This window comes from Melanostigma gelatinosum (genome assembly GCF_949748355.1).
Source record: "Melanostigma gelatinosum genome assembly, chromosome: 7".
NCBI classification, from domain to species: Eukaryota; Metazoa; Chordata; class Actinopteri; order Perciformes; family Zoarcidae; genus Melanostigma; species Melanostigma gelatinosum.
The window spans coordinates 1,147,495-1,164,994 of NC_136640.1; the positions used below are offsets into that span (position 1 = coordinate 1,147,495).

At 44.8% G+C, this 17,500-nt stretch overlaps 2 protein-coding genes across 9 annotated transcripts in view; both read left to right on the forward strand.

Annotated features, from left to right (window-relative positions):
* Window positions 1-6,572, forward strand: part of ltbp4 (latent transforming growth factor beta binding protein 4) — a 46,404-nt gene extending 39,832 nt beyond the window's left edge. Inside the window, exons 32-34 of one of the 2 annotated variants that reach the window (XM_079272113.1) lie at window positions 1,534-1,823; window positions 2,398-2,550; window positions 3,253-6,572. In XM_079272113.1, the coding sequence (XP_079128239.1) occupies window positions 1,534-1,823; window positions 2,398-2,550; window positions 3,253-3,395 (586 nt within the window). In that variant the 3' untranslated portion in view covers window positions 3,396-6,572. The remainder of the gene's footprint in view (window positions 1-1,533; window positions 1,824-2,397; window positions 2,551-3,252) is intronic. The other variant, XM_079272114.1, reaches the window with a different exon arrangement.
* A 2,459-nt stretch (window positions 6,573-9,031) lies between these two features.
* Window positions 9,032-17,500, forward strand: part of LOC306780129 (arf-GAP with coiled-coil, ANK repeat and PH domain-containing protein 2) — a 22,394-nt gene continuing 13,925 nt past the window's right edge. For 6 of the 7 annotated variants that reach the window (XM_079272343.1, XM_079272345.1, XM_079272341.1 and 3 more), the window contains exons 1-12: window positions 9,032-9,388; window positions 9,473-9,530; window positions 9,771-9,890; window positions 11,497-11,550; window positions 11,704-11,762; window positions 11,839-12,022; window positions 12,177-12,221; window positions 12,350-12,445; window positions 12,981-13,055; window positions 16,216-16,319; window positions 16,426-16,477; window positions 16,933-17,033. In XM_079272343.1, the coding sequence (XP_079128469.1) occupies window positions 9,336-9,388; window positions 9,473-9,530; window positions 9,771-9,890; window positions 11,497-11,550; window positions 11,704-11,762; window positions 11,839-12,022; window positions 12,177-12,221; window positions 12,350-12,445; window positions 12,981-13,055; window positions 16,216-16,319; window positions 16,426-16,477; window positions 16,933-17,033 (1,001 nt within the window). In that variant the 5' untranslated portion in view covers window positions 9,032-9,335. The remainder of the gene's footprint in view (window positions 9,389-9,472; window positions 9,531-9,770; window positions 9,891-11,496; window positions 11,551-11,703; window positions 11,763-11,838; window positions 12,023-12,176; window positions 12,222-12,349; window positions 12,446-12,980; window positions 13,056-16,215; window positions 16,320-16,425; window positions 16,478-16,932; window positions 17,034-17,500) is intronic. The other variant, XM_079272342.1, reaches the window with a different exon arrangement.

Sequence of the window (17,500 nt, forward strand, 5' to 3'; positions counted from 1 at the left end):
ACTCTCACACACACACACATACTCTCACACACACACACTCACACACACACACTCACACACACACACACACACACACACATACTCTCACACACACACACTCACACACACACACTCTCACACACACACTCACATACTCTCACACACACACACACACACACACACTCCCTCACCACAGGTTGTTTGTTAGATGGTAGGCTGATGATTGTATGGCAGTAGTAGTTTCTATATTGGTTGACTTGATTATTCTTCTTGTCCAGCGCTCTGTGATGACTGTGTGTTTGTGTAACAGCACTTTGACTGTTGACATTGTGAGTGAACACTAACGATGAGACTAGTTTATAGTTTGGTTATTGTTCCCTGTTCTCAAGGTGGTGCCCCGTTATCATCAATAATTGTTCATTAATATATTATAATGTATACTAATAATTATTTTGATGTCAATAATTTAGTTTTTCATATTTGCTGATAACTCAAACACGCTCCTTTACGCTCCCAACAAATATAAATAAGATCAATTTCGATTGTTATCACACTGACATTGTTGTTCATCTTTAACATCAGTCTCATGTCCCTCTGTCTGTCCCTCTGTCCGTCCCTCTGTCCGTCCCTCTGTCCTCCCCTCTGTCCGCCCCTCTGTCCTCCCCTCTGTCCGTCCCTCTATCCTCCCCTCTGTCCGTCTCTCTGTCCGTCCCTCTGTCCTCCCATCTGTCCGTCCCTCTGTCCTCCCCTCTGTCCGCCCCTCTGTCCTCCCCTCTGTCCGTCCCTCTATCCTCCCCTCTGTCCGTCCCTCTGTCCGTCTCTCTGTCCGTCCCTCTGTCCTCCCCTCTGTCCGTCCCTCTATCCTCCCATCTGTCCTCCCCTCTGTCCGTCCCTCTGTCCGTCTCTCTGTCCGTCCCTCTGTCCTCCCCTCTGTCCATCCCTCTGTCCCGTCCCTCTGTCCGTCCCTCTGTCCGTCCCTCTGTCCTCCCCTCTGTCCTCCCCTCTGTCCTCCCCTCTGTCGTCCCCTCTGTCCGTCCCTCTGTCCGCCCCTCTGTCCTCCCCTCTGTCCTCCCCTGTGTCCTCCCCTCTGTCCTCCCCTCTGTCCGTCCCTCTGTCCGCCCCTCTGTCGTCCCCTCTGTCCGTCCCTCTGTCCGCCCCTCTGTCCGTCCCTCTGTCCGTCCCTCTGTCCGTCCCTCTGTCCTCCCCTCTGTCCTTCCCTCTGTCCGCCCCTCTGTCCTCCCCTCTGTCCTCCCCTGTGTCCTCCCCTCTGTCCTCCCCTCTGTCCGTCCCTCTGTCCGTCCCTCTGTCCGCCCCTCTGTCGTCCCCTCTGTCCGCCCCTCTGTCCGTCCCTCTGTCCTCCCCTCTGTCCGCCCCTCTGTACTCCCCTCTGTCCTCCCCTCTGTCCGTCCCTCTGTCCTCCCCTCTGTCCGTCCCGCTGTCCTCCCCTCTGTCCGCCCCTCTGTCCGTCCCTCTGTCCTCCCCTCTGTCCTCCCATCTGTCCGCCCCTCTGTCCTCCCCTCTGTCCGCCCCTCTGTCCGTCCCTCTGTCCCTCAGCACTGGTTTCTACTCTGAAGGAGACTTCTCCCCCCCCGACGTGTCCCCCCCCAGGCCCCCGTCCTTCCGTCTCCCTCCTGACCCGAGAGCCGAGAGGGCGTTCGGTGCTCGGCCTCCTCCGTCCAGACCCGACAGTCGTCCTCTCAGCCTGGCCCCGCTGCCCGGAGCCTCCTACCAGGTGGAGCAGCAGCAGCAGCAGCAGCAGCAGCAGGAGGAGGCCTGGAGGCCGGGACCCCCCTTCACTGAGAGGAGCAGGGGAGGAGGAGGAGCACCGAGGAGGGTCTATGAGAGTGAGTGTTGACTCTTTATTCTACGAGCATTTTGAACTAATAACAGGCAGAATAAAGTTGTTAACTTAAGTTTCAGCAGAAATTCATTTATTATTGTTGGAAACTTTTTCTATTTGTGTTGAATTTTATTAATCAAAGGAAACATTTAGTTTTTCAGTCGACAAATTTCATATTTTTGAATGTCTCTCTCTCTCCCTATCATACAGTCATTCAGGTCTTAGATATTTTAAGAGAACCCCCCCCCCCCTCCCATTTCAAAATAAAAGCCCCTGAGAGTGAATTTAACTGGAATGCTCATGGGTCATTTAATAACCTCTGTGTTTGTGTCAAACATTATGAATATGTCTCCTCTCCCCCACCCAGTCCCACCCTTTCAAAATAAAAGCCCCATAGAGTAACTGTATCTTAACATGAAGCTCAGAATGAGGTATGTACAGAAATGACGGGAGTCATTTCCAAAGGCTTCTCAAACAAAGGGTTATATCTGAAATACAAGTATATAAGTTATTAACATTCTTCACAATCTAATTCATTCATTCTAATTTAACATTGTTTTGTCTTCTTCTTCTCTCAGGACGTTACGAGTCGTATGGCGGCCTCAGTGCAGCAGAGGATTGTGGGATACTTCACGGCTGTGAGAACGGCAGGTGTATTCGCGTTGCCGAGGGTTACACCTGTGACTGTTACCAAGGATACGAGCTGGACATGACCTCCATGACCTGTGCAGGTGAGCTGAGATATTAATTTATTCATAAAGAGGTTATGAGAAGTTAACATGATCTCTACTCACAAGAAAACACACCTGGGATTATGTATTATTAGTATTGTTAATAATTGTTAATAAACGTTATTTATTTATGTATTAACAAAAAAATAATGAGCTGTTATGCTTTATATATTCCTTTATATTTTCAATCCGCTCCACTAACTTACTAACTACTTAACTAACAAACAAAGCTACTAACTAGCTTACTAGCTTACTGTTTACTAACTGACTAGCTTACTAACTGACTAGCTTACTAACTGACTAGCTTACTAACTGACTAGCTTACTGGTTTACTGGTTTACTAACCTACTGGTTTACTAGCTTACTAGCTTACTAACTGACTGGTTTACTAGCTTACTGGTTTACTAGCTTACTAGCTTACTAACTGAATGGCTTACAAGCTAACTTGCTTGCTTGCTTTCCTATCTACCTACCTACTAGCTTACTTGCTTGCCCACCTACTCACTAACTAACTAACCTTGCTTCCTTGCTAACTAACTAACTAACTAACATACTTACCTACTTACTTACCAAACCACTCACTCAATCAATCACTCACTAACTAACCTTCGTGGCAGCCTGATATTCACATAATCGTTTCCATAAGTCCACAGTTCTTCTCTGAACGTGTGTGTGTGTGTGTGTGTGTGTGTGTGTGTCCAGATGTAAACGAGTGTGAGGACTCCGTCTCCGTGGACTTCCCCTGTGTGAACGCTCGCTGTGTGAACACCGACGGCTCGTTCCGCTGCGTCTGCAGGAGAGGATACGTCATGTCCCGCAGATCCAACCACTGTGTGGCTGCCTAGACCGGACCGGACCAGACCGGACCGGACCGGACGAGACCGGACCGGATCAGACCGGACCGGACCAGACCGGACCGGACTAGACGAGACCAGCACAAACTGGTCTAGACGATTGAGACTGGACCACACAACGGCAGACTGGGCAGGACTAGATAACACTAAACTGTCTTTACTATAGAACCAGATTTGACAAACTACACTAGATACTGGTCTCAAATACTCTGGATGCACTACAGGCCAGACTGGGCACCAGTTACACCAGTTTACTCTCCATCACAGACCAAGTCAGCACACCGCCTAGCTTCTCATTAAACTCCGCTTGTAACGTAGTTTAACTTTAACATAACTTTTTATTGTAACAAACATGAGAGACTGGGACCAGGACCAGGACAGACTGGGACCAGGACAGACCAGGACAGACTGGTAGTTTAATAAAGTGACTGAACACATGAACCTCTTGCTGAAATATGAAACCTCATATTTTGTGTAAGGAAATATAATGACGGTTATTTTGCACATTTCTTTATTATTCAAAAGGACAAAACGTATTAGTGGAGACGGCATCTGACAACTAAATTTGTGACAGACCCACAATGTTAACCACAAAACACAAACAACACACATTTACTCAACGTTTGAAACAAACATCTCAACCTCACTTACTGATATATTATACATCATATTAACTTCAATAAAATATGTTGAATATTTAGATTCTGACCACTTACTTAATCTCCCAGGTGTCAATATCGTCCACCAGGGTTAAGTATGAATTATTTTTAATACTCAATTCGTGTAATATTTCTCCCCATATGGTTTCATATTGGGTTCATTTGTTTTTATTTCAATATTCAAATAAAAGTGCTTTTATGTTTGTATTTCACCTGGAAAGTGGAAGCTAGCAGGCTACACTAACGCTATGCTAACTAGCTAGATGAATTAAATGAAAATGTTTTCTGTTTGGTGAAAACTATTTCAACCAAATAAGTAAAGAACATACAGCGATGATAGATTCGTGATTCATTTTCAGTTTGATGTGAAGCAACTCAACAAGTAACTTAACCCTGAATCCACTGTTGAGTTAACTCATGATGAGTATATGGAGTTAATTATGAGTTCAGTCACTTTCATAAACCGTCTGCTGGTCCCAGTCTCATCAAACCAGATAGAAGTTTGAGTCCAGACCAGTCTGTGCCAAAGTCCATCTTTATGTTTTTAATCAGGAAATGTCTAGTCTGGTTTTATCGAGCTGCAGAAGAAGAAAACACAGTTGTGTGGAACTAAACCAGAGAAACACTGAGCTCAGATCAGTTTAAACAACAGCTAGGAACCACATGAACATCTTAAAGATGTCTGTCCAACCGTCACCAAATATCACAACAATAATCATCATATCTCCAGCTATATATATATATATATATGTATATATATATATATACATACAGTATATATACGTATATATGAATATGTAAACACACCAGGTTCAATATTTACACGAATCTGTTCAATAAATCAAACCAAATGACTACGGACTGAAAAGAAAATATTGTAAAACATTAGAAATATGAATGAATATAAAGTAAATACATGCGCTAGCGTTAGCATGTTAGCAGTCCAATTGGCAAAACGACAGAAAGGTTATGCTAACGTGACGATGTTTAGCGTTAGCTACCAAACAGTGACTTGCGTCTTTGGTGTTCCTCGTGTAGAAACTACAGTTTGTTATGAAGATTATTTCCAGCACACTCCACATCCATTAGTCATAAAGCCATCTGCTAGCTAGCAGCTAACAGCTAAGGCTTATGTATCCGCCAACTGTTAGCTTAAGAGCTAAACCAGCATATTCAGGGCTCATCCGTTTGTTCCCAGCGTCCTGTTACTGACATAAAGGGACTTTAAAAAGCAGTTATCGCTCATTTTAATGATTGAATACTCACTGTTTGCTGTTATTGGCTGATAAACAAGCTTCTGTTGGATAAATTATGAATTCACTTGATTACATTTAGATCTACTTTAATATTTGTTTGCTTTACAATAGTTCAATTTAAAGACTTTTAGTCTGGAAATAGCAAACGCGTCACAAGTGTTTTTTTCTCCATCTTGATTATTTCTGTAAACGACATCCTGAATGTCACTGAACATAGAAAACAATCTCACAACAAGTTTGAATTATTTACACTTTTTGTCTCAAATCTGTGTTTTTTTTCTGTTCGTCTCGCTGACTGCTCCAAATACTACATTACCCATGATCCTCGGCAGCTATTGCCATGGAGAAGAGGCCAGTCAGTGGTGTGGATTCAGAATACCTGAAGCGTTGCTGTTTCAATGGTGATGGATGAATGAAGGATGTACTTTAATGACCAGACATACGGTGTGTGAGTCGTTCACCAGCAGCCCCGTGATCCATCTTCACCAACACAAATCAAACAAACAGCAGCGCATGTTTGGGATGATTTTCTATTTTCTTTTGAACAAATCTCATGTGCAGATTTAAAGCTATACGTGTTTCATGTGTCTTCTTCCTCAGAGCCATTGATCTCCATTAAAACTCATGTTCCTTCATCACCATCATCATCATCATCACACACACAAACACTCACTAGAGCGCCAAACAGGGATCCATCCGCCGCTGGAAATAGTCCCAACAAAGTCTCTCTTCTACAGATTGTTGCATAAAAACTGAATTACTGATCAAATACATATTGACTTTAGTAGGTTTTGATCTGGACGTGAGATTAATTAAGAAAAATATAGAACAGGCTTAAATCTGATTGATTACCTGATAAACTTTATAAATACGAAATGCATTGATTCATAACTGACTTGTCTGTATTCTTATATTTGTTGAGAACCTGCAGCTTCATCTCCTCAGTGTTCTGGAAACTGCATTCAGTCACATTGTGTATATAATAATTCACATTTCCGCTGCAATAATCCTGTTGTATTGTTACCAAAGTGGATGCAGCTGTTTGCGTGTTTATTGTGTTTTATCATTGACTTTGTGACGTAGTGAACGAGCTGAACGTGTATAACGAGCACTGGACCTGAGAGTCACGCGGGTCGGTTCTGCTGCTTCGCTCTCTGCTTCCTGCTCTTATTGCTTCTTCTTTATGGTTGAATCACCTTTTTCAAATTGTTGTTTGAATGACAAGAAATGAAAATATATTTGCACAAACTTTACTGAAACCTGTTGTTTGTGTTATTTGTCTGGTCGGATGAGGAAATACAAGGTGTGTACTGCAGTATAAAGTACAACATGTACCTCTGAGATGTAGTACAGTATAAAGTACAACATGTACCTCTGAGATGTAGTACAGTATAAAGTACAATGTGTACCTCTGAGATGTAGTACAGTATAAAGTACAATATGTACCTCTGAGATGTAGTACAGTATAAAGTACAATATGTACCTCTGAGATGTAGTACAGTATAAAGTACTACATATACCTCTGAGATGTAGTACAGTATAAAGTACAACATGTACCTCTGAGATGTAGTACAGTATAAAGTACAATATGTACCTCTGAGATGTAGTACAGTATAAAGTACAATATGTACCTCTGAGATGTAGTACAGTATAAAGTACAACATGTACCTCTGAGATGTAGTACAGTATAAAGTACAACATGTACCTCTGAGATGTAGTACAGTATAAAGTACAACATGTACCTCTGAGATGTAGTACAGTATAAAGTACAACATGTACCTCTGAGATGTAGTACAGTATAAAGTACAACATGTACCTCTGAGATGTAGTACAGTATAAAGTACAATGTGTACCTCTGAGATGTAGTACAGTATAAAGTACAACATGTACCTCTGAGATGTAGTACAGTATAAAGTACAACATGTACCTCTGAGATGTAGTACAGTATAAAGTACAACATGTACCTCTGAGATGTAGTACAGTATAAAGTACAATATGTACCTCTGAGATGTAGTACAGTATAAAGTACAATGTGTACCTCTGAGATGTAGTACAGTATAAAGTACAACATGTACCTCTGAGATGTAGTACAGTATAAAGTACAATGTGTACCTCTGAGATGTAGTACAGTATAAAGTACAATATGTACCTCTGAGATGTAGTACAGTATAAAGTACAATGTGTACCTCTGAGATGTAGTACAGTATAAAGTACAACATGTACCTCTGAGATGTAGTACAGTATAAAGTACTACATGTACCTCTGAGATGTAGTACAGTATAAAGTACAATATGTACCTCTGAGATGTAGTACAGTATAAAGTACAACATGTACCTCTGAGATGTAGTACAGTATAAAGTACAACATGTACCGCTGAGATGTAGTACAGTATAAAGTACAATATGTACCTCTGAGATGTAGTACAGTATAAAGTACAACGTGTACCTCTGAGATGTAGTACAGTATAAAGTACAATATGTACCTCTGAGATGTAGTACAGTATAAAGTACAATATGTACCTCTGAGATGTAGTACAGTATAAAGTACAACATGTCCCTCTGAGATGTAGTACAGTATAAAGTACAACATGTACCTCTGAGATGTAGTACAGTATAAAGTACAACATGTACCTCTGAGATGTAGTACAGTATAAAGTACTACATGTACCTCTGAGATGTAGTACAGTATAAAGTACAATATGTACCTCTGAGATGTAGTACAGTATAAAGTACAATATGTACCTCTGAGATGTAGTACAGTATAAAGTACAACATGTACCTCTGAGATGTAGTACAGTATAAAGTACAACATGTACCTCTGAGATGTAGTACAGTATAAAGTACTACATGTACCTCTGAGATGTAGTACAGTATAAAGTACAATATGTACCTCTGAGATGTAGTACAGTATAAAGTACAATATGTACCTCTGAGATGTAGTACAGTATAAAGTACAATATGTACCTCTGAGATGTAGTACAGTATAAAGTACAATATGTACCTCTGAGATGTAGTACAGTATAAAGTACAACATGTACCTCTGAGATGTAGTACAGTATAAAGTACAACATGTACCTCTGAGATGTAGTACAGTATAAAGTACAACATGTACCTCTGAGATGTAGTACAGTATAAAGTACTACATGTACCTCTGAGATGTAGTACAGTATAAAGTACAACATGTACCTCTGAGATGTAGTACAGTATAAAGTACAACATGTACCTCTGAGATGTAGTACAGTATAAAGTACTACATGTACCTCTGAGATGTAGTACAGTATAAAGTACAATATGTACCTCTGAGATGTAGTACAGTATAAAGTACAATATGTACCTCTGAGATGTAGTACAGTATAAAGTACAATATGTACCTCTGAGATGTAGTACAGTATAAAGTACAACATGTACCTCTGAGATGTAGTACAGTATAAAGTACAACATGTACCTCTGAGATGTAGTACAGTATAAAGTACTACATGTACCTCTGAGATGTAGTACGCATTGATCAAATTGATCAAATATTAGATTTTGTCATTGAAGCTGTTTTGACAGAAATCATTTTGAGAAATATTGTAATTATTTTGTGACACTAAAGATTATGTTTTAGAAAGATATTGAGTCATTATAAAAAACAATTCTCTTTTTTTCTCTCCGTCCGTGACGTCATCGTCAGGAAGCGCCCCCTCATGAATATTCATGAGCCGATCCTTCGCCATACTGTGTGCAGGATGCACAGACAGCTGTCTCACTGAAAACACCCCAAACACCGTTTATTGACACTTTTATCCAAACATGCGTGACAGGCAGGCGCGCGTGCACGATGCCTGATCGGTCGGCCGTATCTGAAACGTGTCGATCCGGCTCGTGGAAGAAGTGTATCGGATTTAAACATGAGGAATGAGAGTGGAGCTGCTGGATGGACAGGCTAGCTGCGAGCTAACTGGCTAACGGTCAGTATGAAGACGGTTTCATGAACTTGATCAACACTTTGACTCGGGGACAAGAACTGAAGACAACATGGACTCGCTGCTGGACTTTGAGGAGTGTGTCAAAGACTCACCTGACTTCAGGTAACTGTACACACACACGCCTGATAGCATCCACAAACTGCGCATGTGCAGAAGTCCTGATGATGTTTTATGTATTTTGTTCAGACTGAAGCTCGAGCTGTTCGAGGCGGATGTTTCTGTGCTCGAGACACAACTAGACAAGGTACAAATACTTCTACTGCTAACTTTACATCACTGCTAGTACAGCTGTTAATACTACTGCTGTTACTGCTACAACTACAGTATTTATATGAGTACTACTACATCTACTGTTCCTGTAAAGTACAAGTGGCTGAAACAGTTCCTACATCAACAGACATGTCCGCTCATTGCTTTATGAACGATGTCGTTGTACCTGTGAAGAGATCTCATTGGTCTGTAATCTGTGCCTCTGACCAATCAGGTGATGAAGCTGTGCAGTAAGATGGTAGAGGCGGGACAAGCGTACAGCGCAGCCAATCAGCTGTTCCTGAGCGGCCTGGCTGAGCTCTCCATGCACCACCAGAAGGACGGCGTCATCACAGTATGGAGCTAATCATGCTAATGCTAATCATGTAGAAGCAGTGGTGTATAGTAACGAAGTAGAAATACTTCGTTACAGTACTTAAGTAGTTTTTTTGGATATCTGTACTTTACTTTACTACTTATATTTCTGTTGACTTTTACTTTTACTTCACTACATTTTGCAAAGAAAACTGATACTTTTACTCCGATACATTTCCCCTGAAACCTTCGTTACTCGCTACAAAATCAAATCTATCTTCAGAAACAAAATGAATCATGAGAGCAGCGTCGGGGACTGTGGTGGAACACAGACTGCAAGCTAGCAGGTTTGGTGAATCAGTGGTCCTAGCAGCAAGTTAAATCATTGGTTAATCACGTTAATGCACAATTGAAACAAGTGCTCTCAAAGCTCTTTACATTCTATACAATGTAACTTCTTCACATTGTATACAATGTAACTTCTTTACATTCTATACAATGTAACTTCTTCACTTTCTATACAATGTAACTTCTTCACATTGTATACAATGTAACTTCTTTACATTCTATACAATGTAACTTCTTCACATTGTATTAGAATTGTCTTCTGAAGATGAACAGGACATGTTTCAGTTTCCAGTAATGACTGGGTTGTTACTTTAGTATTGATCATGTTTTGATATTTGAGTCATGTTGTGGATGATCAGATGGAGTTATGATGGGAGCAGTCGCCCAATTGCAGATTCAGCTTCAGCAAAACCTTTGTGTTCAAATCAGCCCACAGGAGTTTACAAGGCAGGCGTCCTTTCTCTAAACACTGACCTGATGCATCAAGTGGATATGTTTTGATGAACATAATATTATGCATTGGTCCTCTACATCCTCTAGTCTAATGAGCAGACTTATAAACGCACTGTTACAACTCCTTCATCGTGTCATATTGCTTTACGGAGAATTATGATGATAAGTTCATAGTAGATGCAAAAGTATACTTATGTACAATATATTATGTTGAACATTGTTGCTCCTGAATGGATCACAGCAACCCAATCATGTTCAACACAGCTCCATGTCCTTGGTCATGGTGCCACAGCACTTAAAAGAATAAACTTCATCATTCTCACAATTCTGACCCTTTGCTTTTTTATGAACAGCATTTACTTGTACTTTTACTTTCAATACTTAAGTACATTTAATATCAGAAAATTACTTTTGATACTTAAGTACAATAAATATCAGATACTTTAAGACTTTTCCTCAAGTAGTATTCTAATAGGTGACTTTTACTGGAGTAGTTTTCCAGTAAGGTATCTTTACTTTGACTCAAGTATGGCTTTTGGGTACTTTATACACCACTGTGTAGAAGTCAGTGGTGGAGTGTAACATAAGGTTTTATATTATAACAGCTGAACCCATGAGTCCATATAGTGATGTCCTCATGTATTTATGTAATATATTTATTGATTGATTTCATATTTAATAAAATGGCGTCCCTTGGCCCTGAGTGAGCTGATGGAGTGCTGTGGAATGTATCCTGATTACATTGTTGATCTGTGACTGCTCATCTCAGTCAACGGCTCCGCTTTTAGTTTTCATGATTTTATTGTGAAACGTTTCTCACTGACTTCCTGTTTCCTTCCCATCAGAACTGTCTGAACCAGTTCAACCAGGGCCTTCAGGAGATGGTGAGCTTCCACACTGTGAGTACACACACACACACACACACACACACACACACAGCCGGTACTCTGTGTGTGTGTGTGTTAAAGCCCTGTGCTGTGGGCTGCAGGTGATGCTCTGATGAACCGTCAGCTTCTAGCTCTTGTGTTCATCTCTCGGTCGTCTGTCCTCAGATGTTGTTTGATCAGACTCACAGAGCTGTCAGCCAGCAGCTGACCAACCTCTGTACACAGTAGGTCCAACACACACACACACACACACACACACACACACGATGCTGAAGATGAAGATGTTGTCTCGTCTCTGAGGTTCCTGCCCCAGCTGGTGGAGACCAGGAGGGAGTGTGTGCGGATCGGTGAGGATGTGGAGGCGGCGGCGCTGAAGAGCGCTCTGGTGTCTCCACACAAAGCTGCTGAGGCAGAGCGGGCGAGTCACCTGCTGCTCGCCACGCGCAAGTGCTACCAACACTTTGCCCTGGACTACTGTCTGCAGGTACACACACACACACACACACACACACACACACACACACACACACACACACACACACACACACACACACACACACACACACACACACACACACACACACACACAGTCTTTGAACATTAGACACTGATTCTTTCTGCTCTCTCTTTGTTTTCAGCTCAACACTTTCAAGACTCAGCAGAGAGTCGACATCTTGAACTCAGTGAGTCGTTCTTTAGTCAGGAGTTAGCTTAGCTTAGCTTAGCATAAAGACTGGAAGCAGGGGGAAGCTGCTAGCCTGGTGAATGCCTCACTTCTAGCGGTCATAGTGGTGTTTCTGTCTGTCGTCAGATGTTCTCCTTCGTCCACGCTCAGTTCACCTTCTTCCACCAAGGGGCCGACCTCCTCCGGGACCTGGAGCCCTCCATGAGGACCATGGCAGCCCAGGTGCTGTCCTCTGACCCTCTCTGCCTTTCACACACTTCACCTGCCATCATGACGAGCACAACAAGCACTGATGATGCATCTTAAAGGGACAGTACAGATGTTCTGCAGTGTGTTTGTGTGAGGTTCCACACACTCTGTGTGTTCCTACAGTAGATGCAGTCAGACAGTCGCTGCTGTTATCTGTCATCTCCACAGACTCACACACTGAGACTCTGCCTCTCAGACCACAGAGCTGCTGCTCTGCTGCTCCTCTCTTACTGTGTGTGTGTTGTTGACTTCAGTGTTCGTTCAGACTCACTGCAGTCTCTCAGCAGCACAAACAGTCAGAGAGGAGGACCAGAGGAGCCGCTCTGTGTCCTGAGAGGTTACATCTCTGTCTCACTAAGACCTTCGGTCCACAGCAGTACACGCTCTGCTCCCGGTGCTGGTACTCCATCGACTGTAGTAGTACATTGAAGTAGCTCATCCAACCACACGTGTGAACATCAGTACTGTCTCTTTAAGTATATGACCCTCCTCCCTGTTTGTGTTTCAGGTGTCTCAGTCGTCAGCGGACTGTGCAGCTCAAAGGAAAGAGCTGGAGAACAAACACCTGCTGGTGCAGCAGAGAGTAAGAGCTCCTCACTGCTCCTGCTCCTCACTGCTCCTGTTCCTCACTGCTCCTGTTCCTCACTGTTCCTCACTGTTCCTCACTGTTCCTCACTGCTCCTCACTGCTCCTCACTTCCTCACTGTTCCTCACTGCTCCTCACTGCTCCTCACTTCATCACTGCTCCTCACTGTTCCTCACTGTTCCTCACTGTTCCTCACTGCTCCTCACTGCTCCTCACTGCTCCTCACTGCTCCTCACTGTTCCTCACTGCTCCTCACTTCATCACTGCTCCTCACTGTTCCTCACTGTTCCTCACTGTTCCTCACTGCTCCTCACTGCTCCTCACTGTTCCTCACTGCTCCTCACTGCGCCTCACTTCATCACTGCTCCTCACTGTTCCTCACTGCTCCTCACTGCTCCTCACTTCATCACTGTTCCTCACTGTTCCTCACTGTTCCTCACTGTTCCTCACTGCTCCTCACTGCTCCTCACTGTTCCTGCTCCTCACTGCTCCTCACTGTTCCTCTGTTCCTCACTGCTCCTCACTGCTCCTGCTCCTCACTGCTCCTCACTGCTCCTGCTCCTCACTGTTCCTCACTGTTCCTCACTGTTCCTCACTGTTCCTCACTGCTCCTCACTGTTCCTCACTGTTCCTCACTGCTCCTCACTGTTCCTCACTGCTCCTCACTGCTCCTCACTGTTCCTCACTGCTCCTCACTGTTCCTCACTGTTCCTCACTGTTCCTCACTGCTCCTCACTGTTCCTCACTGCTCCTCACTGCTCCTCACTGTTCCTCACTGCTCCTGCTCCTCACTGTTCCTCACTGTTCCTCACTGTTCCTCACTGTTCCTCACTGTTCCTCACTGTTCCTCACTGCTCCTCACTGCTCCTCACTGCTCCTCACTGTTCCTCACTGCTCCTCACTGTTCCTCACTGTTCCTCACTGCTCCTCACTGCTCCTCACTGTTCCTCACTGCTCCTCACTGTTCCTCACTGTTCCTCACTGCTCCTCACTGTTCCTCACTGCTCCTCACTGTTCCTCACTGCTCCTCACTGCTCCTCACTGTTCCTCACTGCTCCTCACTGTTCCTCACTGTTCCTCACTGCTCCTCACTGTTCCTCACTGCTCCTCACTGTTCCTCACTGCTCCTCACTGTTCCTCACTGCTCCTCACTGCTCCTCACTGTTCCTCACTGTTCCTCACTGCTCCTCACTGCTCCTCACTGCTCCTCACTGTTCCTCACTGCTCCTCACTGTTCCTCACTGTTCCTCACTGCTCCTCACTGCTCCTCACTGCTCCTCACTGTTCCTCACTGCTCCTCACTGTTCCTCACTGTTCCTCACTGCTCCTCACTGTTCCTCACTGTTCCTCACTGTTCCTCACTGCTCCTCACTGCTCCTCACTGCTCCTCACTGTTCCTCACTGTTCCTCACTGCTCCTCACTGTTCCTCACTGCTCCTCACTGTTCCTCACTGCTCCTCACTTCATCACTGCTCCTCACTGTTCCTCACTGTTCCTCACTGTTCCTCACTGCTCCTCACTGTTCCTCACTGCTCCTCACTGCTCCTCACTGTTCCTCACTGCTCCTCACTGCTCCTCACTTCATCACTGCTCCTCACTGTTCCTCACTGCTCCTCACTGCTCCTCACTGTTCCTCACTGTTCCTCACTGTTCCTCACTGCTCCTCACTGCTCCTCACTGTTCCTCACTGCTCCTCACTGTTCCTCACTGCTCCTCACTTCATCACTGTTCCTCACTGTTCCTCACTGTTCCTCACTGTTCCTCACTGCTCCTCACTGTTCCTCACTGCTCCTCACTGCTCCTCACTTCATCACTGTTCCTCACTGTTCCTCACTGTTCCTCACTGTTCCTCACTGCTCCTCACTGCTCCTCACTGTTCCTCACTGTTCCTCACTGCTCCTCACTGTTCCTCACTGCTCCTGCTCCTCACTGCTCCTCACTGCTCCTCACTGTTCCTCACTGCTCCTGCTCCTCACTGTTCCTCACTGTTCCTCACTGTTCCTCACTGCTCCTCACTGCTCCTCACTGTTCCTCACTGTTCCTCACTGTTCCTCACTGCTCCTGCTCCTCACTGTTCCTCACTGTTCCTCACTGTTCCTCACTGTTCCTCACTGCTCCTCACTGCTCCTCACTGCTCCTCACTGTTCCTCACTGTTCCTCACTGTTCCTCACTGCTCCTCACTGCTCCTCACTGTTCCTCACTGCTCCTCACTGTTCCTCACTGTTCCTCACTGCTCCTCACTGTTCCTCACTGCTCCTCACTGTTCCTCACTGCTCCTCACTGCTCCTCACTGCTCCTGTTCCTCACTGTTCCTCACTGTTCCTCACTGCTCCTCACTGTTCCTCACTGCTCCTGCTCCTCACTGCTCCTCACTGCTCCTCACTGTTCCTCACTGCTCCTGCTCCTCACTGTTCCTCACTGTTCCTCACTGTTCCTCACTGCTCCTCACTGCTCCTCACTGTTCCTCACTGCTCCTCACTGTTCCTCACTGTTCCTCACTGTTCCTCACTGCTCCTCACTGTTCCTCACTGCTCCTCACTGTTCCTCACTGCTCCTGTTCCTCACTGCTCCTCACTGCTCCTCACTGTTCCTCACTGCTCCTCACTGCTCCTCACTGTTCCTCACTGTTCCTCACTGCTCCTCACTGCTCCTCACTGCTCCTGTTCCTCACTGTTCCTCACTGTTCCTCACTGCTCCTCACTGCTCCTCACTGCTCCTGTTCCTCACTGCTCCTCACTGTTCCTCACTGTTCCTCACTGCTCCTCACTGTTCCTCACTGCTCCTCACTGCTCCTGTTCCTCACTGCTCCTCACTGCTCCTGCTCCTCACTGCTCCTCACTGTTCCTCACTGTTCCTCACTGCTCCTCACTGCTCCTCACTGCTCCTGCTCCTCACTGCTCCTCACTGTTCCTCACTGCTCCTCACTGTTCCTCACTGTTCTGTCTCTGAGTTCTGTCCCGGCAGCATCACCAGTGAAGCACGAAGGAACAGCTGCACATGGTCACTGTGCTCGCCACATGCTCTTCTATCTGTATCTGTTAGAATAGAACCTATCTTTATTTTGGTGTGTGTGTGTGTGTGTGTGTGTGTGTGTGTGTGTGTGTGTGTGTGTGTGTGTGTGTGTGTGTGTGTGTGTGTGTGTGTGTGTGTGTTCAGGATGCTTCTGGAGAGCCGGCGGTCTGCCCGTCTCCCGGCAGTGACGCCATCATCTCGGGTTACCTCTTCAAACGCTCCAGGAGGAAATCCAAGACCTGGAAGCGGTACAGACACATGCTGCTGGTGAAGCACAGCCACACGTACAGTGTGTGTGTGTGTGTGTGCAGCTCCATGGTATTTCATATGTTTCTCTTTCCTCTCATCTTTCAGATGCTGGTTTTCCATCAGAGACAATCAGCTCATCTACAGAAAGTCACACAAGGTACTGCTCATTGATGATAACATGACTCGTTAATATCGCAGCGCCATCGATCCCTTAACTTCAGTTCAACACTGTGTTCATTCATCAGATCATTCACTTTAATGCTCCGATACAAACTCTGTTTTCAGAGATGAACAAGTCAAATACATGATTCTGTGTCGTCGTGTGTTTGTGACTCTAACTGACACAGAACTGTAGAAAATGTTCCAGCAAACGAAAAGATGAAGAAGACTTACACGTATTCGGTTCGTCATGCGTACCGAACCGTGAGCCTCGTACCGAACGGTTCAATACGAATACGCGTACCGTTACACCCCTAATATATATGTATGTATACAAAAATGTGACTTAAAAAGCAGAGCGGGACACGTCGCCTCCATCCTGACTCTAACTTAAGGACGCTTTTATTTTGGTGAGCAGAGGATGAACCTCAGTGTTTTGTGTTCCTGCTGCAGGAGGTCTCCCTGGTTCTGTTTCAGGACCTCAGACTGTGTGCCGTCAAACCTCTGGAGAACATCGACCGACGCTTCTGCTTCGAGCTGCTCTCTGTTCAGAAGTGAGAACACAGCTCTACTCGTTCTATCTCTGCGTGTTCACGCAGAGAACACAGCTCTACTCGTTCTATCTCTGCGTTTTCACACAAAGAACACAGCTCTACTCGTTCTATCTCTGCGTGTTCACGCAGCGAACACAGCTCTACTCGTTCTAGCTCTACGTGTTCGCGCAGAGAACACAGCTCTACTCGTTCTATCTCTACGTGTTCACGCAGAGAACACAGCTCTACTCGTTCTATCTCTACGTGTTCACGCAGATAACACAGCTCTACTCGTTCTATCTCTGCGTTTTCACACAAAGAACACAGCTCTACTCGTTCTATCTCTGCGTTTTCACACAAAGAACACAGCTCTACTCGTTCTATCTCCACGTGTTCACGCAGAGAACACAGCTCTACTCGTTCTATCTCTGCGTTTTCACGCAAAGAACACAGCTCTACTCGTTCTATCTCTGCGTTTTCACGCAAAG